The 27,552-nt window shown below is 48.0% G+C and overlaps 1 protein-coding gene across 5 annotated transcripts in view; it reads right to left on the minus strand.

The window, feature by feature from the left end:
* Positions 1-27,552, minus strand: part of prdm11 (PR domain containing 11) — a 204,659-nt gene that overhangs the window by 135,499 nt on the left and 41,608 nt on the right. For all 5 annotated transcript variants that reach the window (XM_070899354.1, XM_070899353.1, XM_070899351.1 and 2 more), the window contains exon 3: positions 9,886-10,006. In XM_070899354.1, coding sequence (XP_070755455.1) covers positions 9,886-10,001 — 116 coding nt within the window. In that variant the 5' untranslated portion in view covers positions 10,002-10,006. The remainder of the gene's footprint in view (positions 1-9,885; positions 10,007-27,552) is intronic.

The raw sequence follows: 27,552 nt of genomic DNA on the forward strand, positions 1-27,552 counted from the left end.
AGAGATAATCGGTGAATGTTTAGGATCGGCCATTGGGCTATCAGGGAGGGTTTCGGCCAGGTCGGTGGCCTGGCACACAAGAGGAGGTGCCAGGCTGTCACCTGGGGGGCACAATAATCCAGCCAACATAGAAGTCGGTTGGCAAAAAAATTAAAATGACGGCCATGGCAGTGGGCCTGTGCCTTTAATGGCCGCCGCGCAGTCATGGCTTGCAGTGAGAAGAGAAGGTGCACCGACAGAAAAAGCTGGTTGGGGCACCGCTTGGTGGGAATTTGATTTTTCGAGCTGAATATGGACGGAGGTAGGTGGTCCCAGCGGTGCACGCACTGATGACGCACTTACAGCTGCTCAGCAGTGGCGGGTGGAAGTGGGGTCCACCAGAAAAAAAACACTGCCTAATTTAGCTTGCGACGGCCATTCGACCAGAAATCAGAGGCCGAAACGGCGGTAACAGGCCTTAATTTCGTGAATTTCGGCCCCCATGTTTCAAATTTCATTTTCTCTCCATCAAAAACGACAGCTTATTTCCACTTCCACATCATCATCCTTAGCTTAGCCCCCGGCTGCCAAAATAATAATCCATGCTTCTCTCACCTACAGATTTAATCATTTCAATGTTCTCCTTTGCGACCTTCCTTTGTCCAAGCTCTATTAACTACAACTTGTACAATAGGCAGGTGCTTGCATTAAATTCTGCATGTTCATCGCTCTCATCTGCTCAGATCTACACTGGCTCCCTGTTCCCCAATTAATTCAATTTGAAATCCTCAATCTTGTCTTCAAGTCCATCAATGGGCTTACTCAACCCCACCTCTACAACTACCTCCAGACATACTATCTTTCCCCCAGACATTGGACTCCTGTGCACCCTGCCCTTCCGCCACCAACGCCTTGCTCTCGCTTCAAAGATCCTTCTGCCTCTCTACTTCTTTCCTCCTTTAAAAACCTTCCAAAAATGCAACTTTTCTCCCAAGCTTTCAGTCATCCCCTCCTAAACTTTCCCTCCATCCAGCTTTCTGTTCCTCTTGCGAATGCTCTGTAAAGTGCTTTGGGATGTTTTGTACATTAAAGATGCTATATAAATGCAAGTTGTTGCTGTTGTTTTTGTGTGCCCTACTTAGGTATGACTATGCACAAGATGCAATGAGACAGCTGTTAAATCTGGGTGGCATTCGTCATGGGCAAACAGTAAATGTGAAACAGTTTGGCAGGCAACACTTTGTGGCATGCAATTTTGGGTCATTCAGTTGATGGACGGTAGTGTAGGGTAGACTTATATTGCCAGATTCCTTATGGTGCGCCATCTTCTCCTACATCTGTTCTCAGATCCTGCAGATAGCATGCACAGCTGATCACCAAGAATGGTGCAGTGCTGTCCTCTGGGGAGGCTACAAGAGAGAGTACAACAGGCCAACCATCTTCACACATAAGTGAAACAGTAGCACCTCCAATTTGCCAGCCATGGAACAGGAAGTCACATGCTGCACTGTGCCCTCACAGCTTCTGTTTCATGCTTTCAAATCGGATTTTCTTTCACTTCATTTTTCCTGACTTCTTTTTCTGGTCTCCTCTTCTGCCTTTGTAAAGCCGGCCATGCCAAAGGGTCACAAATGTATCCTGAGCTTTCCTAAAAGCTGTAATAATATATACCCACTAAAATGGTCACTTACCTTTAAATGGCCACTTCCCTTTAAATTTCAGCTGAAGCATGGTTTATGGTTTCCCCATCATGCTAGCTCCCTGCACAAAGCTAAAGCTTCACAAGCAGCTATGAGTTTGCAATGTCATTGAGCTGACATTGCAAAATTGTGGGTACTCAGTTCACTGCACTGTTGGTCAGCTTTGAACAAGCAACTAGACATTCAAGCCCAGGTGGACCATAAAATTTGCCTCTTAAGACCATAATAACAAAACAGGATCAGTGGAAGAGCTTTTACATTGGGGCCGAAATTCAGGTGCGCAAGAAAGCTGACGCACCTATGATTTTCAGAGTGGTACCTACCACTGGGTGCTCCGATGCGGTCAGAAGAGTCATATTCAGGACTTTGAAAACAGGAAATGACTTGAAATGGGGACGGGTCATAGACTTAAAACCAGGCTGACTGGCTGAAAATCGGTCAGACAGGAACTCCGCTGCTGTCAATCAGCGGCAGAGTAGTGGTACCGTCACACTCTCTTCCCTCCGTTTAAAGGGGCGAGATTCTGTTATTTTAAATCTTCGGCCATTGGGTCACCAGGGAGGGGTTCAGCCAGGCCAGTGGCCTGGCATCCAAGAGACGGTGCCAGGCTGCCCGGCCGAACCTGGGGGCAGTATTTTGCAGGCCAATCGAGAAAAAATGTTTACACTGCATTCACGGCATTGGGCCCTCCCCTTTAAGGGCTGCCGCGCTGCCAGGCCGCACTCACTCTTCCGAGGGTGCACCGACAGAAAAACGTGTTGGGGGCACCACGTGGAGGAGGTTCGACGAGTTCAGCTGAATATCGATCGGTAAGTTTTTCTTTTATTTAAAAACTGCGATGTACTAGCTGATGACTCGCTTTCGGCGGTCATCAGAATCGGGCGGAATGGGGTCCAGGCCAAAAATTCCCAACCTGAATTTCAGCCGGGTCGGCCAGTTGACCCCAAAGCAGCGGCCATTCGATTTTGCCGAATGTCCGCCGCAAACGGGCAGTAACGGATCTCTCCGAGACCCTGAATTTTGGCTGCTATGTCTTTTCTATGCTCCTCCATAGCAATTATCAAGTGGTCAAACAACTGTTCCATCCCTTGGTAGAGTGCTGGATAAACAACTTCTGCATTACTCCACTGACCACATTGCTAATGATTGCAGAAGTAGACTCTCAATATGCCACAGCATCCATCAGCATATGATGCACATATTCCAATGAGCTGCATATATTTTCATCTTAATGCAACATGTCATTTGAAAGTAAGTTCCATGAAGTATAATTCCTGAAGTGACGAACAGAGCCAGTGGGCCATGCCAGGGATAATACCAGCCTGCCTTACTTTGTCCACTAATTATATCCCTTGCTCACATGTGCTGTGCTTCACCCAACAATCATTTCTCAAAACCATTATAATTCTCTTAGGTATTATTTCTGGATTGGTGCTTTCTTTAGGTGGAGCTGGTATAAAGTGCCTTGATGACATTTCTGCCTGCGAGAGCCTGGCTTTCTTCCACGAGAGTGCAGTCTGAATGTGCAGCCTCTTCTTTCATGACAATGCCTTTCTGTCAAAAGAACATATGGCATATTGTTAATATTGTGTTAGGTTATGTGACATGCCACAGCACTGCCAAAATAGGGTGTCTTTTGTATGACTCCTCTATCGCTATAAAACTAGATTATTGCAAACACAAAATATAATACTGTGCTAACATAATAGTCATCTATGGAAAATGCCCAAGAATTTCCTTAAATGGGTCTTCAAAATGGAGTTTCAGCAATCTGATCTCTATTGTAAACTGATGATCAGCAAGCCAGTTAATGTTGAAGTACTGTGATATAACTGAATTGCCTTTGCAACCTATTATTTATTTGTCAGTTAGCCCTCTCTACTAAACAATTTGCACACACATTGTCTGTTTAAATGCATCTAATTATGATCCTGAGATTACTAAAAAAATTGTTAGTTCATGAATTTAATATCTGGGTTCTTCTTTGATGATTTTACAAGAATGGCAAACTCATTCACTCAGTAGCTTGTGCGCATCCTAAGGGAAGGTTGGTAGTATAAATGCTAAATTAATCCAAACTAGTTGATAGTTGAGCAAGCTAATTGTAGACATTATTCTCTCTTAGGCATAGACTGGCCAGTAAACCCAGCTGGTTCTTTGCTGAGGAGTTAAGGTGAGGGGTTATAGATTTGTCTGGTGTCCTTTGATAAATATTCTCGTTAGGGTACCAATCTCAATATTCCTATAGTAGTAACAGGCACTTTGGCACTGTCTTCCAGCTTTTCCTCCCCTCCTATGCTATGTACAACATTGTCATTTTATATGGGGTAACAGCTTGGATTTGGGTGCCATCACCTCCAGGTTATAAAATTGCACCTTATCCTCAAGCAAAAGGTATGCATTAATTGTGATTACACTATATAGCAAAATTACAAATGTGTCTCTGCCATGATAAATATTAAAATATATTTTCCTTAAATATGCTAGCTAAACTAGTACCACATTAAAGCTAAGCTTCTGGCCAGTTCTTGTGCAATGATGAGAGCTATTTCTATATATATATATATATATATATATATATATGCATACATACACACACTGTATTTACCTATCTTAGATGCATTTGCAGCCATATCTATATATGGACTGGTCTATTTTAACTTAACATTCTTTGTTTTTTTTGGAATTAAGTTTCTGTTAAGTATTGTAGTTATGGTACTTATGTAGAGATCACGGTCAGGTTCTGTTTTGTTAGAAATTCAAAATAGTTGTCTTACCACAGCGGTTCTCTTCAGGTCAGACTTTCTTCCTAAGTTCATCACAAGCTCCGCAGATGCATGACACAATACTGATCATCTTTCCTGTCTTCGATGCCCAGTGTATGCTCCACGTCCTTGTTGGTTGTGTGCCCTTTGGCCCTGTCAAGGCTAACTTGCTCCTTCCTCACTCCATTTACAAGAGTCTGGTGGGCATGATCACTGAATCACATCTTTCTTTAATACCTTCTGTGCTCCTTTTGAGAAAATCTCCTGATGCACAGCTTAATTACTGAAAAATGCATGTCTTAAAGTGGTTAAGAGCCTTGATAAATCATTGACAAATGACTCAACAACATTATTAAATATGCATTGTGAACAGCATTTTCTACAGTGTATGTACTGTACCACTACCCATCTTGAAAAAAGCACTGTTAAAAATACACCTGTTTCCAAAAGTGCAATAAAAACAGTACAGGAAACGTAACTTTCATTTAAGAAAATTGGAGGTGAAAAGGGTAATTTAATTCTTTTTGTGTTTCAAAGCACATATTACATCAAGTGGCATATTACCTGCAACTCTATTCAGCTCAGTCCACTCCATTATTAAATTACTGTAAACTGCAATAATGCATGCTTCACTAATGCCTATGCTAGTCACTTCTGTTTAAAATTGCTTCTGAATAAATTTGTTTACTACTCTGTAGATTCCTATACTCAAACTTTTTAAAGTGGAAGCAGTATCAGATTTCAGGGTGGATGTTTATTTTGTTGCTTACTGTCATGTATCTTACATTATTATATATAACTGTATCCCAACATGCTATACATGACTATAAGATATGACCTGTAACCACCAGCATACCTTATCACCAGGGGTGCACTTGCAAGAGACAGGTATATAAGGACAGGTCTCAGGCAAGTGCAGCATTCCAGAGCTGTGAAATAAAGATGCAGGTCCAGAGTGACCTTGACTTCACTACATGCCTCGTGTGAATCTATACTGAGGGGACAGGACTTTACAGTGGCAACGGGTTACGGGATTACAGAATCCACAGAATGGCGAACAACGGATCAGATGAAAAGTACAATGCGGAAGACAATTGGGAGGACTTTATAGAAAGGCTCCAGCAAAGCTTTGTAACCAAAGACTGGTTAGGCGATGATAAGGCAGACAAGAGAAGAGCCCATCTCTTGACCAGCTGTGGCTCGAAAACATACGCTTTAATGAAGGATCTGTTGGCACCCGAGAAACCAGCAAGCAAGTCGTTGAAGAATTGAGCACACTGGTAAGAGACCACCTAAAGCCAGCGAGCAGCCTACACATGGCCAGACACAGGTTCTACAACTACAGACGCTGTGTGGGCCAGAACATTCCCAACTTCGTGGCGGAACTTCGGAGGTTGGCTAGTTTGTGTGAGTTCTCCGATGAACTGAGGAGAGAAATGCTGAGAGACTTTTTCATTGAAGGAATAGGCTCATAGAGACCAAGAACCTGACCTTAGAGGCAGCAGCACTGGTTGCACAGACATTCTTGGTAGGGGAAGAAGAAACAAGGTTGATTTACAATGCAGGTACGACAACTAACGAAATATTGGAACAAGTTGTTCACAGCACTAAACAAGCTGCTACCCCCACACACAGACAAAACCGGGAGAACAGGCTCTCGACAGCAGGCAGAAGCCATTAAGGGCCACAGAAACGGCCGTTCACACCTCATCAACCCACAATGCGAGCAATCAACTACAAACTGAGAGAAGCTCAAGAGAAATCAGCCAGATGCAGCTCATTCTTTGGGAACTCTTTGAACAATGGAACAGGTCTGTGCTGGAGGTGTGGGGGTGGGCACTCGTCAAGGGGATGTCGATTTCAGCAGGCTGTTTGCAGAAATTGTGAATATACAGGGCATTTGGCCCGCATGTGCAAAAAAACGGCAACTCGGCTGGTATACGAATCGGATGGGTCGGAAAACGGACCATAAGATGGTGGGGGCAGTACCCGGGACACCGGTGTACAGCGGGTCAACACGATCAATGGCCGCTGCTCCTACAACAGGACGCCTCCTATAATGATGAGGGTCCTACTCAACGGGATATCTGTCAACATGGAGCTGGATACGGGAGCGAGTCAATCTCTCATGGGCGCTCAACAATTTGAACAACTGTGGGCGCATAAAAGAGACAGACCAAAACTCACAAGGGTCGACACCAAACTAAGGACCTATACCAAAGAAATCGTACCAGTCCTCACACACAAAGGGACAGTGAACCGACTTCCCCTGTGGATTGTCCCCGGAGACCCCCGAGCACTGCTGGGGAGAAGCTGGCTGGCAAAACTAAACTGGAAATGGGATGATGTCCATGTCATGTCATTAGAGGAACGGACCTCTTGCTCAACAGTTATAAAGCGATTTGAACATCTCTTTCAGCCAGGTGTGGGCACTTTCAAAGGAGCCAAAGTCAAAATCTACATCACACAGGATGCTAGACCGGTCCATCACAAGGCCAGAGTGATAAGGTAAAAGATTGAACACGAACTAGACAGGCTTCTGCGGGAAGGCATTATATCACCTGTGGAATTTAGTGACTGGGCAAGTCCCATCGTCCCAGTCATGAAGCCTGATGGATCCGTACGAATCTATGGGGACTACAAATCTACCATAAACAGAGTCTCCCTACAGGACCCGTACCCGCTGCCCAGAGCGGAGGACTTATTTGCCACATTGGCTGGATGTAAACTTTTCTCAAAATTAGACCTCACATCTGCGTATATGACGCAAGAATTGACCGAGGGATCCAAGCTACTCACCACCATCAATACACATCGAGGCCTTTTCATGTACAATTGATGCCCATTCGGCATCAGGTCGGCAGCTGCCATATTCCAGCGCAACATGGAGAGTCTGCTCAAGTCCATTTCGGGGACGGTTGTATTTCAAGACGACATATTTATCATGGGCAGGGACACCGACTCCCATCTCCGTAATTTGGAGGAAGTACTAAAGCGGTTGGATCGGGTAGGCCTACGAGTCAAGAAATCCAAGTGCCTGTTTCTCGCACCCGAGGTTGAATTTTTGGGCAGAAGGATTGCCGTTGATGGAATCCGCCCAAGAGAGTCCAAAACAGAAGCAATTCACCTGGCACCCAGGCCCAGGAATGTATCAGAACTGCGTGCCTTTCTCGGGCTACTCAATTACTTTGGGAACTTTATGCAGAACTTAAGCATGCTGCTGGAGCCTCTCCACGTGTTACTCAGGAAGGGGTGCGATTGACTTTGGGGGGACGCCCAGGAACGCGTCTTCAATAAGGCACGCAACCTTCTGTGTTCCAACAGTGTTTTGACTTTCTTTGACCCAGGTAAAAAGCTAGTTCTCACATGCGATGCGTCAGCGTATGGGGTCGGGTGCGTTTTGCAACATGTCAATAGTGCGGGCAAATTACAACCCATAGCTTATGCCTCCAGGTCACTTTCGCGGGCGGAGCGCGGGTACGGAATGGTAGAGAAGGAGGCGCTCGCGTGCGTGTACGGTGTCAAAAAGATGCACCAATACATTTTCGGGGCCAAGTTCGCGTTAGAAACCGAACACAAGCCCCTCAAGTCCCTCCTATCCGAGAGCAAGGCAATAAACGCCAACGCCTCGGTGCGAATTCAACAATGGGCACTCATGCTGGCGTCCTACGACTATACCATAAGGCACAGACCAGGCACAGACAACTGTGCCGACGCGCTCAGCAGGCTACCCCTGGCGAGAAGGGTCTGGCGAACAGGACTGAGATAGTCATAGCAATCAATGCCTTTGAGTCCACAGGTTCGCCCATGATGGCTCGCCAAATCAGCGCCTAGACGGCCAGCGACCCCACGTTATCCTTAGTAAAAAGATGTGTCCTAACCGGTGACTGGGCAGAGGCTCGCGATGCCTGTCCCAAGGAATTAAAACCCTTTCACAGGCGCATGCATGAGCTATCACTACAAGCAGACTGCCTGATGTGGGGCAGCCGAGTGTCATGCCTCTGTGAGGCAGAGAGGCATTTGTCCGGGAGCTCCACTGCGAGCACCCGGGGATCGTTCTCATGAAGACCATAGCCAGATCCCACGTCTGGTGGCCTGGTATTGACGCGGACTTGGAGCTCTGCGTCCGAAGATGCACCATTTGTGCCCAACTCAGCAATGCCCCCAGGGAGGCTCCACTGAGCAGCTGGCCTATCAAACCGTGGTTGCAGGTGCACGTAGACTATGCGGGCCCATTCATGGGCAAAATGTTCCTCGTAGTTGTAGATGCATTTTCAAAGTGGATCGAATGCACCATTTTAAACTCAAGCACAACCTCCACCACTGTGGAGAGCCTCGCAACCATGTTTGCAACGCACGGAATCCCTGAAATATTGGTCAGTGACAATGGTCCGTGCTTCACCAGCGCAGAATTCCAAGACTTTATAATTGACCACGGGATAAATCACGTCAAGACGGCACCGTTCAAGCCGGCCTCCAACGGCCAGGCGGAGAGAGCAGTGCAAATCATTAAACAAGGCATGTTTAAAATCCAAGGTCCCATGCTGCAGGGTCGCCTGTCGCGACTGCTGCTGGCATACAGATCTCGTCTGCACTCACTGACTGGGACTCCCCCTCGCGCAACTGTTGATGAAAAGGACTTTGAAAACAAGGCTCTCATTGATCCTCCCAGACATGCACGAAATCGTTGAGGCAAAGCGCCGTAAGCTGACTGAGTACCATGACAGAAATTTGAGGGGGAGATGGAATGAGATAGGGGACAAAGTGTTTGTACTAAACTATGGCAGGGGTCCCAAATGGATCGCAGGGACAGTAACGGGCAAGGAAGGAAACAGGCTACTGGTAGTACAAATGGACAATGGCAAAACCTGCCGGAGGCATGCAGACCAAGTCAAAAGCAGATTTACCAACAATACTGCGGAACCAGAGGCAGACTACAATGTGGAACTCGCACCACAGATAGAGGGAACAAGCTGAGGAAAAGGCAATCCCAACAGACAGTCCAGGCGAGTCAACAACAATCACACCAATCGAAACAGACAGCCCAGGCGAGATACCAGCAACCACACCCAAACAAAAACAGACACCAAGGCAAACAACTGAACCACAACTCAGACGCTCCACGCAAGAGCGTAGACTACCTGAGAGACTGAACCTATAAAGACAATAAGACCTTGGGGGAGGGTGATGTCATGTATCTTACATTATTATATATAACTGTATCCCAACATGCTATACATGACTGTAATAAGATATGACCTGTAACCACCAGCATACCTTACCACCAGGGGTGCACTTGCAAGAGACAGGTATATAAGGACAGGTCTCAGGCAAGTGCAGCATTCCAGAGCTGTGAAATAAAGGTGCAGGTCCAGAGTTACCTTGACTTCACTACATGCCTCGTGTGAATCTGTACTGAGGGGACAGGACTTTACACTTACCACTGCCCATACTTTGCTTCCTCTTCAGGCAAAACCTTCTCAATCTTCACCTTCACACCTGCTTGCCTGTGGTCCAATTGGTCTTTGATTTGTTTTGAAGACCAGTTTTCATTCATTTTATCTACAAAAAAATGAAATATGGCTTAAAAAAAAGCAAAATCTGTATATATGCACTAGGGTTTGGAAGGTCAATATCTCTTTCCACCCACAAATAGTGTCAAGTGTTCTCAGGACAGACACAAATAGTTCCAAGTATCCAATCAAGATTCAGCTACTGCCTTTTGCCTAGTCCAAACCCAAACAGAGGCCAAGGTTTAGTAACCAAAAATGTGCAGAAGCTTTGGGAATGCAAGAAAAATTAAAAGCCAGAAAAAAAACAGCACTCAAATGTGGTACCTGTAATGTAAGCATGGATCACATATTAAAAAGAATGCCCCATTCATGGCAGAACGATATTTAGAATTACTTTGAGGCCTGTGTTGAATGATTAATAAAAGAATCATGCGCTTGCTGTTGCACAGAAAGATTTCCTTTTGCAGTCTCTCTCTTCCGTTCTTTTGCTGCCATCTGAAGTCTGTGTTACATAATAGCCCGGATTTTGCTTTAGAAATAACGGCGAGGCCAACAGCGCTCACCATTAATACAGTGTAAATTGGACAAGAACTTCCAGCGACCGCAATTGCGCAGTTAAATGTGGAAATCAGGAAGTTGCTGTCCAAGTAACCCTGCTGCTCCAGAATCGCTGTAATTAGAAAGCCATTTCCACGCTATACCAGTATCTCAGAGAGACACTCGGTCATGAACACGTGGAAGGGCATCAAGTAGCAGTACTTATGGGATACACAGTAAATACGCAAGAAAAAGTCAGGCCTTGTCCATTCCAGTGCAAGTAAATTTTTAACGGCATGGCAAGTCTTAGTAACTGCCAAACATCCTCTATGGCACTGAAAATTAAGTTTTACAAGTGTGAAGTCTCATTCCTTCACATTTTAATTATTCGTAGCGACTTAACAAAATAAAAAAAATGTTAATTTTTAGAAAACCTTTTAATCTCTTTTAGCTCTCTCTCTTAGGGCCCAAATTTCCCCAGCCACCTAGAATGGCGCAGTTAGACGTGGTGCGCCGATTTCATGATGGAGAAAACGCGCTGAAAACTTACTGGGATCATTTGGCCGCTCCTGGATCCCTGTGGTCCCGTGGCGTGGCGCTGAGAAACCTGCGGGGGGCGGAGCTTGGGTCGCGCTTGCTCAGCGCAGCCGGCAAGGGGGCGGGGCTTGGGCCCAGCATGTCTTCGAGTGCTGGCAGGGGTCGCATGTCCATTTGTGCGTGCACACTGCGTGTTGAAGCGTGCGTGCATGCACAATTGACCAGAAACCTTGGCAATCGGCCATTTAAAGGGAGAGCGTCCTCAGTGCATCAGCAGCATCGGCAGTGAGCCATATTGGAAGGTAAGGTGTTAATATTGATTTTTGATGGCTGAGGGAGTGGAAAGGAGTGCTGCGTAGGTGCATGCAAGGTGAGAACTATGTTTTTTCAACATTACCCGAGTGTGAATCCGATACACCAATGATGCAAGAGTATGCAACAAGAACAAAGAACGTCTTGCATGAGGAAGTGGAGAAGCTAGTCACTGTCATTGAGGACAGGTGGCAGGAGTTGGATATCAGTAAGAGTGATCCCACAAAAGTTCCACCCAAAGAAATGAGGAGATACTGGAACCTAGTTGCAGAAGAATTCTCCACAGGGGTGAATACCGCAAGAACCGGAAGCCAGTGTAAAAAGAAATGGCAGGACTTTGGTCAAGTAGTGAATGATTAACTTGGGTTTTAAATGGAATTGCAATTGTTACTGTCATCAGAAGCTCACCATGTGGCAAAAATTATATTTTCATCTTTGCAGAAGAAATTGGCCGACAACAAAAGGGAAAGAACTAGAACAGGAGGAGGGCAGCCAAATCTGCACCAACTATCACCCCTGGAACAGAGGGTTGCTGCCTTGTTGAGTCACACCTGCAGAAAAAGAATCAGCTCTGCACAAGCTGGGCCCACAGGTGATGGTGAGGGTCAATCGTCGCCCTTCAAATCAACCTGCTGACTGGCCTGCTACCCGTGAGACTACTCATTCCACTCATCCTGCCCCCTCCTTTCCTGCTATCCAGTTGACTGACCTGTTGTATTTTGCAGAAGATGATAATCCTGAACATCCTGAAGGTCAACAAGAAGATCCAGATGCATCCGCTCCAGACCAAGGCAGGTGGGGGGGGGGGAGGAGGGGTCCATGGATCTGTGGTCACGGGAGAATGCTGATCATGATATGGATCAGTCCATGGTACAGGGCATCACTTTTGCCAGACACCTCCACGAGCTCTGCCACGACATTCCTTGGTTTCACACCTTCCGAGGTTGCGGGTCCCAGTGGCGGTGGTGGAATGCAGATTGGAACACCCAGGGCCCCACCGTCCCAGCCTGCGCGTCGCACTGGAGGGGTGCCACTAGGTAGACCCATGGCAAGAGGAAGGAGAAGCCGATCAGTCTCTCCCGAGATGCAGTCTTCATCAGATGTTAATCAGATTATGTCATTGGGTGAGGAGTCCAATGCCCTTCCCTGACACTGTCGGGACAAATATAAGCACTGAGACAGGAACTGAGGGCGGGCATTTCAGAGGGAATTCAAATGATGGCAGTGGCCATGAGGGAGCTAGCTGCTGCAATAAGGGCACACAGGCCTGACAATCAAATGCCACTCCCACTGCAATCCGCACACCAGCCTCTGTTGAGACCCAAGCCGGGCCCCCAGCTCCCCCCACCACCATCACCGCCCCTATGAGAACATAAGAATTAGGAACAGGAGTAGGCCATCTAGCCCCTCGAGCCTGCTCCGCCACCCAACAAGACCATGGCCGATCCGGCCACAGACTCAGCTCCACCCACCCCCCGCTCCCCATAACCCTTAACCCCCTTATTGGTTAAAAATCTATCTATCTGTGATTTGAATACATTCAATGAGCTAGCCTCAACTGCTTTCTTGGGCAGAGAATTCCACAGATTCACAACCCTCTGGGAGGAGAAATTCCTTCTCAACTCGGTTTTAAATTGGCTCCCCCGTATTTTGAGGCTGTGCCCCCTAGTTCTAGTCTCCCCGACCAGTGGAAACAACCTCTCTGCCTCTATCTTGTCTATCCCTTTCATTATTTTAAATGTTTCTATAAGATCACCCCTCATCCTTCTGAACTCCAACGAGTAAAGACCCAGTCTACTCAATCTATCATCATAAGGTAACCCCCTCATCTCCGGAATCAGCCTAGTGAATCGTCTCTGTACCCCCTCCAAAGCTAGTCTATCCTTCCTTAAGTAAGGTGACCAAAACTTCACGCAGTACTCCAGGTGCGGCCTCACCAATACCCTGTACAGTTGCAGCAGGACCTCCCTGCTTTTCTACTCCATCCCTCTCGCAATGAAGGCCAACATTCCATTCGCCTTCCTGATTACCTGCTGCACCTGCAAACTAACTTTTTGGGATTCATGTACAAGGACCCCCAGGTCCCGCTACACCACAGCATGTTGTAATTTCTCCCCATTCAAATAATTTTACTGTTTTTTTTCCCCCCCAAGGTGGATGACCTCACATTTTCTGACATTGTATTCCATCTGCCAAACCTTAGCCCATTTGCTTAACCTATCTAAATCTCTTTGCAGCCTCTCTGTGTCCTCTACACAACCCGCTTTCCCACTAATCTTTGTGTCATCTGCAAATTTTGTTACACTACACTCTGTCCCCTCTTCCAGGTCATCTATGTATATTGTAAACAGTTGTGGTCCCAGCACCGATCCCTGTGGCACACCACTAACCACCGACTGCCAACCCGAAAAGGACCCATTTATCCCGACTCTCTGCTTTCTGTTAGTTAGCCAATTCTCGATCCATGCTAATACATTTCCTCTGACTCCGCGTACCTTTATCTTCTGCAGTAACCTTTTGTGTGGCACCTTATCGAATGCCTTTTGGAAATCCAAATACACCACATCCATCAGTACACCTCTATCCACCATGCTCGTTATATCCTCAAAGAATTCCAATAAATTAGTTAAACATGATTTCCCTTCATGAATCCATGTTGCGACTGCTTGATTGCACTATTCCTATCTAGATGTCCCGCTATTTCTTCCTTAATGATAGCTTCAAGCATTCTCCCCACTACAGATGTTAAACTAACCGGCCTATAGTTACCTGCCTTTTTTCTGCCCCCTTTTTTAAACAGAGGCGTTACATTAGCTGCTTTCCAATCCGCTGGTACCTCCCCGATATGTGGGTGAGAGATGGGTGCAGCCTTTCTTTGCTGTTGTTCTTGTTGTTGTGGAAGTGCATTGTAAACTTTCCAATAAAAGATTTTTTGCATTAAAACCGAATCATGTTCCATTATCACCACACATTTAGGAACAACTGTAAAAAAAACCACCCTTCACCCCTACAGTCATGCGTGCCTGCCGCCCCTAGTCCTGGCCGAAGGGCTAGCCGGTGCGTTCTGCAGTCGGCAAGGCAGGACTGCTCTATTTTCAGTAGATGATTTATCTTCCATTTATTTTTGATGATATCGTGAAGATGTTGTGCTGAAGTTGTTTTGATGTTGTGCTGATGCTGTGAAGGTGTTTAGTGCTTTAGAATCCTCTAACTCACCTTGCCTCCCCCCAATCTCTGGCTACTTACGTTGATTTCTTAAATGTAGGCAAGGTTTTTCTGTGCCTACAAAAGTGGCCACATACACTGGCCTAAGTTAGTTTGGAGTAACTTTTAGCTGGCCAAATTTGCTTCTATGGCCAAAACAGGCGTAAGCGGCTTGCCGGTTACGCCCCCTTCTGGAGAAAAAAAACGAAACTAAAAAAAAACCTAACTAACTGACATACACTGGAGCAAGTTAAATGGGGAAATTTGCGATTTTTAAGTTACTCCAAAAAAAGTTACTTGCTCCAAAAAAAAGCGGGGCAACTCCTGGGGAAATTTGAGCCCATAATCCCGTCTTTCTTACCCTCTCCTTATTTCGCATTCTGTACATGATTTGGCATTGAATTCAATATTCTAACCGACACTTCCTGGTTCAATCTCTGCATGCCTCAGTAAGGATTCTTCAATCTGATCTCTTTATCTCCTTAATCATTGCTTTTCCTGTTCACACAGGTTCCAGATCCCCTGTAGAGGATGCTGCGTGAAAATGGCTTTCTAATTGCAGCAAGTTCCCATGCAAAAAGCCCATAGAAAGTCTCTGGACAATTGTAAATGTCATGAACGGCTCACACCATTCGTTCACCACTGATTGCAAAATCAGGGCAAATATACCTGGCCAAGAGTACAAGCAGTCTTCAGCCAATACCATTCTGCAATCAGACATTATGAGTTAGCATGTGTTGGCTGTATATTCAATTTTCCCTTCTTATACAGATTGGTAAAAACAAAAAGGAGGGAAAATTGTGGTCGGAGGCTTCCTTCGTACTAACGCCTCCAACCCGAATAAAATCTACAAAAGTACCTGGTGGTCCCGGAGGAATGCAAGATCCCGGTCGGAGGCCTAGATTCACTGCGCAGCGCATGGGGGGATGACTCTGAGGTATGTACAAGCTGGAGTCACGTGAGCCTGGACCACCAATCACTATGCAATAAACTTATTGTGCAAGTTCCCATTACTATAAATGAGAAAAAACCCTAAAACACCGAAACACAGCATAATAAATAAATAATACACCTCAAATGTTTAAAATTAATTGAAATTAAATGTAACTGAATGTTTTAGAAAAATATATATTTTTTAAGAATGTTTTTAATGTGTTTTACTAGTGTTAAAAATAAACTTACCTTAATGGACAGGGTTTTTAATATAAAAATGAGTGTTAAATGTAATTTTTATATGTTTTAAAACTGGCAAAAGTAAGCTATGAGTCTGCTTTTACCAGGCGTAAAAGTTTGAAGGTCATTCGCTGGGCAGGAGTTGGGCAAATAGTCCAATCTCTTCCGTGCGGACATCTTCTCCTGGGGATGCGGAGGATCTATCTAGAGAAATCTTGTCAGCTTTTGGCGCATGCGCATCACACCCCACAAACCGCTTTTTGCCAGACCTTGCCGGGTCCGTGCGCACTTCGTATGGGCCCAGCGAGGCCGGAATTTGCGACCCAAAGTTACTGTATTGCTAAGGGCTTACAACCATTATGACTGAGAAATAGTTTTGAGTTTAGTCAGACTCATTTCACTGATATGTTTTTTCTAGCAAGGTACTCATGTTTACTTATGTAGACATCTATATAGGCACCATATCTGGTAATGTGATGTTGACTAAAGAATACCAGCCAAACATTAAAAATACTAGCCATTAACTTGCTGTTTACAACTACCTTGATTTACACAATTTCTGAAATCATAAAACAAAGTGGGTTCTTTAACAAAAAATATGATAATGTTGTGAATCCATCATACCATCAGAGATCCATTTTATAAAATCAGTTTCAAGAGTTATTACTACTGCTTGTTTACAGAAATTCATTTAGGTAAAATTTATCCTCAAGTTTAAATGTATTTCATAACACTTGCGTGCAATGGTAGACATCTCTAAACCAGAGGCTTGGCCCATAAGAATCAAGAGCAAGTAACAAAAATTAAGGACACTTGTTTCACTACCAATACCACATCAAGTCTTTCTTGAGTCTCAATATGAACATTATTGTTTTAGCATAGCAACTCACAAACATATTTCTCTTATAAAGGAACTAAATCCATATTAAATTCATCAATTAGGTTCCTTTCATATTTAAGTGCAGTACTGAGGGAGTTGTGCGTTGTCGGAGGTGCCGTTTTATAGCTGAAAAACTAAGCCGAGGCCTGTCTTCTTGCTCAGATGTACGTAAAAGATCCCATGGCACTATTTGAAAAACAACAGGGAACTCTCCTGGTGTTCTAACCAATACCTATCCCTGAACCAACACTGTCAAACAGAATATCTAGTCATTTATCTCTCTGCAGTTTGTAGAACCTAGCTGTGTGCAATTGCCCACAAAACAACATTGATAGAGGACATGAAAGGATCTAAATGGAATGCAAATTCCTTCTTTCTACTGCACGTTTGGCATGAGCAACATACTTTCTTAGATGCAAATGCAACATCAGAAATAGCATATAAACAGACAAATGTATGTCAGCACACAGTTTGTAAAGCCAGTCGGGAAGAGGTGGTCTAGTGCCAGTCAAGTATGAGCCCTGACTATACAACAAAATAGTTGGCTCAAAGCCCCTTCAAAAAAAAGACGGTCGTTTAAAGGTACGTATAAGCAAATTTTGATGGCTCACTATAAAACCATTCACATTTTAATGGCTGGAATGGCCTGACTGTGGTCTCTCCATCTAGTAGATAAATACACTACTTATTATGGCACTATTCTACAGAGATCAGAAGGTCCCATGTTCAATTTCCATTCAATGCTGCTTCAGCTATTGCGGTGTGGGCAGCAGTAGAAGCACTACAATTGACATCAGTGCCCTGGGCAAGAGAAGGAAGGACTAGCCAGGGTTCTTCCTGAAAAGTGTGAATGTGTTTTATGGACAGAGACAAGGGTAGGATCGGAGTGGGGCTTTCGAGCTCTGTTATAATTAAAGGGTTAAGAATGGATCTCAGAACTAAAACAAGCTGACATAGGCTTTTGTAGTGGTCAACTTTCTAAAGGTGCTTAAAGGGAAATAAAAGTCGGAATGATTAATTGTTACAAGCTGTGTAACCTGAGGACAATTACAAATAGCCAAACTGTTGAACCACAGGAAGTCCAGAGGGGCAGTTAAACAGGGCAAGGGGTCAAAAATGACACGTTGGAAACACTCCATTTGGTATGAGATATAGGTGAATGATTGTGTGGCGTGAAAGGGAATTAATCAAGCAGCAATTGTGCACGTGCCAATTAAACGGCATAGGGGGGCAATACACGAGGCGGACATGTATCATTAAGTGTATAAAAGGTTGCTTGGAACTTTGTATCATGAGAGAGGTCTGGCTACAGACAACCAGCAGGCAAGCTCTCCACCGGAGCAAAATAAACACTACTTGAATCTTCGAACTCAGACCTGGTGTTGAGTATTTATTTTAAATACTCCGCTACAATTGGCGTAGTCGGCAGGATCTCAAGCGGACGGCGAACACCGGCAGATGGAAGCCATGTCAAAGACATGAGTACGTTTTAATTACCATATTTAATTACCAGTTAGGACAAGGGTAGAAATCTGTCTGGTATCAGCTGCCTGAGAGATATGAATCTGCAGGTCTGGCCGAGATTTCAAGTAGTCAGCGGAAGATGCCAGATGAAACAATTACGATTGGTTATATAGAAGTGTGCCTGTGTAACGTTGCGATTGATAACTGATATAGGTTGCAAGTGACGATCTCACTCGTGAGGAGTAAGTAAGGGACCACTGACAACCAATGGGTTACAAGTAGTAGTCTTACTCAGGGCAAGTAAGTAAGGGACGTATAGCTGACAACCAACAGCCATGGTACCTAACAGACAAAAATTGAAAACTAATTGAAATAATGATTAAACAAAATTGGAAACCAGATGACCCACCCGCTGAACAAAGAAAATGGTGGGTGTCAGAAAAGAAACAAAACTAGGAGAAAGCCCTTATTTTAGTCACTCGCGCGTATTATGAATTAAGTATATGGACTAGACTATTGACTGAGAAAGCGACAAAATAAACTGACAGTAGGTGTGATGGCATCAGGACACACGAAAAGGAACAACAGCCAACAGCCCCCATTAATTAGAAACCGTAGGGGTGGTAGGAAACCCCAAAATCTGTTATAACTGCAACAAACTCGGACAAAAGTGACGTGTGAAATGTGGAGAAAGAGGGGCCCTTTGTACTGCAAGAAATAAGGAGCGAAGTTAGTTGTTACGGTGACCGTTTTTTTAAAAAAGCAGGAAGGAACAAAACTATGCCAGGGTGGAACTTTTGAACTCCAGTACAAGGGACCGTATAATATCGTTGATAAAGCTAGTCCCATGGTATATGCAGCCCTCTTACCTAGTAGTATTAAATGGTTTTATATTAACCAGATAAAGTTTTTTTTCAGTTCACCAAAAAGTACCGTGACAAGAGGAAACGGTTATGAACATGGGAAGTGGGATTCGTCCTCTCCAGCAGGATGAGGAAGAAGGGGTGTCTAATGGGATACCCCCACCTAATCAGGTACAGTATGATCCAAAGGGAAGTGGACAGGACACTGGAAAAATCTCCTTGGGTCCTAGATCTGGAACAACCTCCTATCCACAGACATGCCTCGCAAACGCCGCTAATCTCACAAAGTTGTAAGAGACATATTGTGAATGGTAGAAGTAGGGACGGCCGAGGGTATAGGATAGGAGGTTAATGCAATACTAAGGAAGGACATTAGCTTGGATGATGTGGAATCTATATCGGTAGAGCTGCGAAACACCAAAGGGCAGAAAACATTAGTGGGAGTTGTGTACAGACCAAACAGCAGTAGGGAGGTTGGGGATGGCATCAAACAGGAAATTAGGGAAGCATGCAATAAGGGTACAGCAGTTATCATGGGTGACTTTAATCTACATATTGATTGGGCTAACCAAACTGGTAGCAATACTGTGGAGGAGGATTTCCTGGAGTGCATAAGGGATGGTTTTCTAGACCAATATGTCGAGGAACTAACGAGAGAGCAGGCCATCCTAGACTGGGACTTGTGTAACGAGAGAGGATTAATTAGCAATCTGGTCGTGCGTGGCCCCTTGGGGAAGAGTGACCATAATATGGTAGAATTCTTCATTAAGATGAAGAGCGACACAGTTAATTCAGAGACTAGGGTCCTGAACTTAAAGAAAGGACATTTCAATGATATGAGACGTGATTTGGCTAGGATAGACTGGCGAATGATACTTAAAGGGTTGATGGTGGATAGGCAATGGCAGACATTTAAATATCACATGGATGAACTTCAACAATTGTACATCCCTGTCTGGCTTAAAATTAAACAAGAAAGGTGGCTCAACCGTGGCTACCAAGGGAAATTTGGGAAAGTGTTAAATCCAAGGAAGAGGCATATAAATTGGCCAGAAAACGCAGCAAACCTGAGGACTGGGAGAAATTTAGAATTCAGCAAAGGAGGATTAAGGGTTTAATTAGGAGGGGGAAAATAGAGTATGAGAGTAAGCTTGCAGGGAACATAAAAACTGACTGCAAAAGCTTCTATAGATATGTGAAGAGAAAAAGATTAGTGAAGACTAATGTAGGTCCCTTGCAGTCAGAATCAGGTGAATTCATAATGGGGAATAAGGAAATGGCAGACCAATTGAACAAATACTTTGGTTCTGTCTTCACTAAGGAAGACACAAATAACCTCCTGAAAATACTCGGGGACCGAGGGTCTAGCGGGAAGGAGGAACTGAGAGAAATCCTTGTCAGTCAGGAAATGGTGTTAGGGAAACTGAAGGCCAATAAATCCCTAGGGCCTGATAGTCTGCATCCCAGAGTACTTAAGGAAGTGGCCCTAGAAATAGTGGATGCATTGGTGGTCATTTTCCAAAATTCCATGGACTCTGGATCAGTACCTATGGATTGGAGGGTAACTAATGTAACCTCACTTTTTAAAAAAGGAGGGAGAGAAAACAGGGAATTATAGACCGGTTAGCCTAACATCAGTGGTGGAAAAATGCTGGAATCAGTTATTATTAAAGATGTAATAGCAGCGCATTTGGAAAGCAGTGACAGGATCGGTCCAAGTCAGCATGGATTTATGAAAGGGAAATCATGCTTGACAAATCTTAGAGAGTTTTTCGAGGATGTAACTATTAGAGTGGATAATGGAGAACCAGTGGATGTGGTGTATTTGGACTTTCAAAAGGCTTTTGATAAGGTCCCAAACAAAAGATTAGTGCACAAAATTAAGGCACATGGTATTTGGGGTAATGTATTGGCGTGGATAGAGAATTGGTTGGCAGACAAGAAGCAAAGAGTGGGAATAAACGGGTCCTTTTCAGAATGGCAGGCAGTGACTCGTGGGGTGCCGCAAGGTTCGCTGCTGGGACCCCAGCTATTTACAATATACATTAATGATTTAGACGAAGGAATTGAATGTAATATCTCCAAGTTTGCAGATGACATTAAGCTGGGTGGCAGTGTGAGCTGTGAGGAGGATGCTAAGAGGCTGCAGGGTGACTTGGACAAGTTAGGTGAGTGGGCAAATGCATGGCAGATGCAGTATAATGTAGATAAATGTGAGATTATCCACTTCAGTGGCAAAAACAGGAAGGCAGATTATCTGAATGGTGACAGATTAGTAAAAGGGGAGGAACTGGGTGTCATGGTACATCAGTCACTGAAGGTAGGCATGCAGATAGTACAGCAGACAGTAAAGAAAGCAAATGGCATGCTGGCCTTCATAGCGAGAGGATTTGAGTATCGGAGCAGGGAGGTCTTACTGCAGTTGTACAGGGCCTTGGTGAGACCACACCTTGAATATTGTGTGCAATTATGGTCTCCTAATCTGAGGAAGGACGTACTTTCTATTGAGGGAGTGCAGCGAAGGTCCACCAGACTAATTCCCGGGATGGCAGGACTGACATATGAAGAAAGACTGGATCGGCTAGGCTTTTACTCACTGGAATTTAGAAGAATGAGAGGGGATCTCATAGAAGCATATAAAATTATGATGGAACTGGACAGGTTAGATGCAGGAAGAATGTTCCCAATGTTGGGGAAGTCCAGAACCAGGGGTCACATTCTAAGGATAAGGGGTAAGCCATATAGGACCGAGATGAGGAGAAACTTTTTCACCAAGAGAGTGGTGAACCTGTGGAATTCTCTATCACAGAAAGTTGTTGAGTCCAGTTCGTTGGATATATTCAAGAGGGAGTTAGATGTGGCCCTTACGGCTAAGGGGACAGGAGTGGGGTACTGAAGTTGCATGATCAGCCATGCACCTATTTTCTATGTTTCTATGTATTTACAGTGGCATGGTAATCATAACACCATAACCATCCATTATATCAAGGGGTGCAAGGACAGCAGTTGTACAAGCTGTAGAGCCCAAAGGCTCCTTCTCCAATGAATAAACAAATTTGTGGGAAAAGCGAATTGTTTGTCATAAACACATCCAGGGCCAATAAATGAGCTAATGGTAATCTCAACTCACATGATATTGTACCATGATGTGCATCATGAAGTGGTACCTGTAATATTGAATCTGACCAAAGTGGGACTACCTGGGTAGTGCAAGCCTAAAACGTTGGAGATCAGTCCCCTTAGTCATGGAGGGACTGAGGTGGCAGCCCGGGATGATGGGACGTACTGCATATCCACCAAAAAAACTAAGTACGAATATGGTAGTGCTGAATGTGCGATCCCACAACCTAATTTCTGTTTTACACCTAAAGCTGTGGTCAAACTAGGCCATCAATACCTATTCCCACGAAGAGAGGAACGCATCGAGAACATCACTTTAAACAACCCGAGATGGGATGATAAAATGGAATAATATGAGATACCAAGTTGGCAAGACATTCCACATCTCAAAGAACATTTGACGCAATTGAAAAAGGACACTGAGAAAAGCATACTGGAAGATTCCATACAGCATTCAAAAGGACATTGAAGAAGCCCTGGAAGACACTCAATAGTGGGAACATGTATGGAATTGGGGAATGAATGTGAATATCCATCCGTGGATTCATATAGCTTCTCATGTATTGGTGGTCACACAGTTAGGGCTAGCTGTCGGATGGAGAATCGGGTTATGCATGGCATGCAGAAAGAGGCAATGGAGAAGGAAAGCAAAAACTTTAATTATGGAACAGCGAAAGTTGTTAGCTGAGTACTCTGAAATACTTTGAGACGTAGGTCACGTCCCGAGTCTCCCAAACTGCGTGGCTGATCACCACAGAATGGAGCAGGGGACACAGGATGAAATAGAATTAGGTTGGTAATCTTGGGCTGGGTAGCCAAGTACCAAAAGGGGGACTGAAGTGGGGCTTTCGAGCTCTGTTATAATTAAAGGGTTAAAAATGGATCTCAGAACTAAAACGAGCTGACATAGGCTTTTGTAGTGGTCAACTTTCTAAAGGTGTTTAAAGGGAAATAACATGTCAGAATGATTCATTGTTATAAGCTGTGTAACCTGAGGACAATTACAAATAGCCAAACTATTGAACCACAGGAGGCCCAGAGGGGCAGTTAAACAGGGCAAGGAGTCAAAAGTGACACATTGGAAAAGCTCTATTTGGTATGAGATATAGGCGAATGATTGTGAGACATGAAAGGGAATTCGTCAAGCAGCAATTGTGCACATGGGCTTTGGGCCAATTAAAGAGCATGGGGGCTGACATGCATCATTAAGTGTATAAAAGGTTGTTTGGAACTTTGTATCATTGGAGAGGCCAGGTTACAGACAACCAGCAGGCAAGGTCCCCACTGGTGCAAAATAAAGACTAGAATCTTCAAACTCAGACCTGGTAAGTGTTTATTTTAAATACTCCACTACAAAGGATTAAGTTCGGCTATGATGTCCTCAATCATGGAGTAGCATGCCAAAACGTACTGTCATAGAAATGTACCCCAACAAAGTCAAGTGTCATTGGGGAAAACTAAAAAAAAATGTTGCCATAAGCTTACTTAGCATATTGGGGTCAAGTTTCGGCCTGAGTTAGGAGCAACTAGTTTAGAATGGAGTATCTTAGAAATTGCAATTCTCGGCATTTAGTTTGCTCCAGTTCTAGTAAGTTAGAACAGTTTCATTTTAGAACAGATTTTTTTCCAAAAGGGGGCGTGTCCAGCCACTTATGCCTGTTTTGCAAGTTTAGGCAGTAAAAACTTACTCCAAATTAACTTAGAATGGAGTAAGTTTAGATTTTTGTACGCTCAGAAAAACCTTGCCTACACTTAGAAATCAGGCTTAGATTACAAAGCAGGCGTAGGGAACGAGAGATGTGGGGGAGGGGAGGAACATTAAGCACTTCACTAGTACAAATAAAGAGCCATCATCAATAATAAATGATAAATAAATCAATAAATAAACCAATAAATCAATCAAAAAGACATTTTTTTTTAAATAATAAAAAATCACTCAATAAATAAAAAAATTATTTCTACTCGCCTACTGCAGCACCTGGGAGTGGGGGGGGAGAGAAGAGAAAGAGAGAGAGAGAGAGAGAGAAGGAGGGGGGAGGAGAGATAAAGTGGGGTGCGAGAAGAGAGAGGGTGGTGTGCGAGAAGAGAGGGGGGGGAGGGAGAACTGAGAGGGGGGGGAGGGAGAACTGAGAGGGGGGGAGGGAGAACTGAGAGGGGGGGAGGGAAGGGAGAGGGGGGGCGAGAAGGGAGAGGGGGGGCGAGAAGGGAGAGGGGGGCGAGAAGGGAGAGGGGGGCGAGAAGGGAGAGGGGGGGCGAGAAGGGAGAGGGGGGGCGAGAAGGGAGAGGGGGGGCGAGAAGGGAGAGGGGGGGCGAGAAGGGAGAGGGGGGCGAGAAGGGAGAGGGGGGGCGAGAAGGGAGAGGGGGGGCGAGAAGGGAGAGGGGGGGCGAGAAGGGAGAGGGGGGGCGAGAAGGGAGAGGGGGGGCGAGAAGGGAGAGGGGGGGCGAGAAGGGAGAGGGGGGGCGAGAAGGGAGAGGGGGGGCGAGAAGGGAGAGGGGGGGCGAGAAGGGAGAGGGGGGGCGAGAAGGGAGAGGGGGGGCGAGAAGGGAGAGGGGGGCGAGAAGGGAGAGGGGGGGCGAGAAGGGAGAGGGGGGGCGAGAAGGGAGAGGGGGGGCGAGAAGGGAGAGGGGGGGCGAGAAGGGAGAGGGGGGGCGAGAAGGGAGAGGGGGGGCGAGAAGGGAGAGGGGGGCGAGAAGGGAGAGGGGGGGCGAGAAGGGAGAGGGGGGGCGAGAAGGGAGAGGGGGGGCGAGAAGGGAGAGGGGGGGCGAGAAGGGAGAGGGGGGGCGAGAAGGGAGAGGGGGGGCGAGAAGGGAGAGGGGGGGCGAGAAGGGAGAGGGGGGGCGAGAAGGGAGAGGGGGGGCGAGAAGGGAGAGGGGGGGCGAGAAGGGAGAGGGGGGGCGAGAAGGGAGAGGGGGGGCGAGAAGGGAGAGGGGGGGCGAGAAGGGAGAGGGGGGGCGAGAAGGGAGAGGGGGGGCGAGAAGGGAGAGGGGGGGCGAGAAGGGAGAGGGGGGGCGAGAAGGGAGAGGGGGGGCGAGAAGGGAGAGGGGGGGCGAGAAGGGAGAGGGGGGGCGAGAAGGGAGAGGGGGGGCGAGAAGGGAGAGGGGGGGCGAGAAGGGAGAGGGGGGGCGAGAAGGGAGAGGGGGGGCGAGAAGGGAGAGGGGGGGCGAGAAGGGAGAGGGGGGGCGAGAAGGGAGAGGGGGGGCGAGAAGGGAGAGGGGGGGCGAGAAGGGAGAGGGGGGGCGAGAAGGGAGAGGGGGGGCGAGAAGGGAGAGGGGGGGCGAGAAGGGAGAGGGGGGGCGAGAAGGGAGAGGGGGGGCGAGAAGGGAGAGGGGGGGCGAGAAGGGAGAGGGGGGGCGAGAAGGGAGAGGGGGGGCGAGAAGGGAGAGGGGGGGCGAGAAGGGAGAGGGGGGGCGAGAAGGGAGAGGGGGGGCGAGAAGGGAGAGGGGGGGCGAGAAGGGAGAGGGGGGGCGAGAAGGGAGAGGGGGGGCGAGAAGGGAGAGGGGGGGCGAGAAGGGAGAGGGGGGGCGAGAAGGGAGAGGGGGGGCGAGAAGGGAGAGGGGGGGCGAGAAGGGAGAGGGGGGGCGAGAAGGGAGAGGGGGGGCGAGAAGGGAGAGGGGGGGCGAGAAGGGAGAGGGGGGGCGAGAAGGGAGAGGGGGGGCGAGAAGGGAGAGGGGGGGCGAGAAGGGAGAGGGGGGGCGAGAAGGGAGAGGGGGGGCGAGAAGGGAGAGGGGGGGCGAGAAGGGAGAGGGGGGGCGAGAAGGGAGAGGGGGGGCGAGAAGGGAGAGGGGGGGCGAGAAGGGAGAGGGGGGGCGAGAAGGGAGAGGGGGGGCGAGAAGGGAGAGGGGGGGCGAGAAGGGAGAGGGGGGGCGAGAAGGGAGAGGGGGGGCGAGAAGGGAGAGGGGGGGCGAGAAGGGAGAGGGGGGCGAGAAGGGAGAGGGGGGGCGAGAAGGGAGAGGGGGGGCGAGAAGGGAGAGGGGGGGCGAGAAGGGAGAGGGGGGGCGAGAAGGGAGAGGGGGGCGAGAAGGGAGAGGGGGGCGAGAAGGGAGAGGGGGGGCGAGAAGGGAGAGGGGGGGCGAGAAGGGAGAGGGGGGGCGAGAAGGGAGAGGGGGGGCGAGAAGGGAGAGGGGGGCGAGAAGGGAGAGGGGGGCGAGAAGGGAGAGGGGGGGCGAGAAGGGAGAGGGGGGGCGAGAAGGGAGAGGGGGGGCGAGAAGGGAGAGGGGGGGCGAGAAGGGAGAGGGGGGGCGAGAAGGGAGAGGGGGGGCGAGAAGGGAGAGGGGGGGCGAGAAGGGAGAGGGGGGGCGAGAAGGGAGAGGGGGGCGAGAAGGAGAGGGGGGGCGAGAAGGGAGAGGGGGGGCGAGAAGGGAGAGGGGGGGCGAGAAGGGAGAGGGGGGGCGAGAAGGGAGAGGGGGGGCGAGAAGGGAGAGGGGGGCGAGAAGGGAGAGGGGGGGCGAGAAGGGAGAGGGGGGCGAGAAGGGAGAGGGGGGGCGAGAAGGGAGAGGGGGGCGAGAAGGGAGAGGGGGGGCGAGAAGGGAGAGGGGGGGCGAGAAGGGAGAGGGGGGGCGAGAAGGGAGAGGGGGGGCGAGAAGGGAGAGGGGGGGCGAGAAGGGAGAGGGGGGGCGAGAAGGGAGAGGGGGGGCGAGAAGGGAGAGGGGGGGCGAGAAGGGAGAGGGGGGGCGAGAAGGGAGAGGGGGGGCGAGAAGGGAGAGGGGGGGCGAGAAGGGAGAGGGGGGCGAGAAGGGAGAGGGGGGGCGAGAAGGGAGAGGGGGGGCGAGAAGGGAGAGGGGGGGCGAGAAGGGAGAGGGGGGCGAGAAGGGAGAGGGGGGGCGAGAAGGGAGAGGGGGGGCGAGAAGGGAGAGGGGGGGCGAGAAGGGAGAGGGGGGGCGAGAAGGGAGAGGGGGGGCGAGAAGGGAGAGGGGGGCGAGAAGGGAGAGGGGGGGCGAGAAGGGAGAGGGGGGCGAGAAGGGAGAGGGGGGCGAGAAGGGAGAGGGGGGCGAGAAGGGAGAGGGGGGGCGAGAAGGGAGAGGGGGGGCGAGAAGGGAGAGGGGGGGCGAGAAGGGAGAGGGGGGGCGAGAAGGGAGAGGGGGGGCGAGAAGGGAGAGGGGGGCGAGAAGGGAGAGGGGGGCGAGAAGGGAGAGGGGGGGCGAGAAGGGAGAGGGGGGGCGAGAAGGGAGAGGGGGGGCGAGAAGGGAGAGGGGGGGCGAGAAGGGAGAGGGGGGGCGAGAAGGGAGAGGGGGGGCGAGAAGGGAGAGGGGGGGCGAGAAGGGAGAGGGGGGCGAGAAGGGAGAGGGGGGGCGAGAAGGGAGAGGGGGGCGAGAAGGGAGAGGGGGGGCGAGAAGGGAGAGGGGGGGCGAGAAGGGAGAGGGGGGCGAGAAGGGAGAGGGGGGGCGAGAAGGGAGAGGGGGGAGAGGGGGGGCGAGAAGGGAGAGGGGGGCGAGAAGGGAGAGGGGGGCGAGAAGGGAGAGGGGGGGCGAGAAGGGAGAGGGGGGGCGAGAAGGGAGAGGGGGGGC

This window comes from Pristiophorus japonicus, chromosome 14, assembly GCF_044704955.1.
Source record: "Pristiophorus japonicus isolate sPriJap1 chromosome 14, sPriJap1.hap1, whole genome shotgun sequence".
Taxonomy (NCBI): Eukaryota; Metazoa; Chordata; class Chondrichthyes; family Pristiophoridae; genus Pristiophorus; species Pristiophorus japonicus.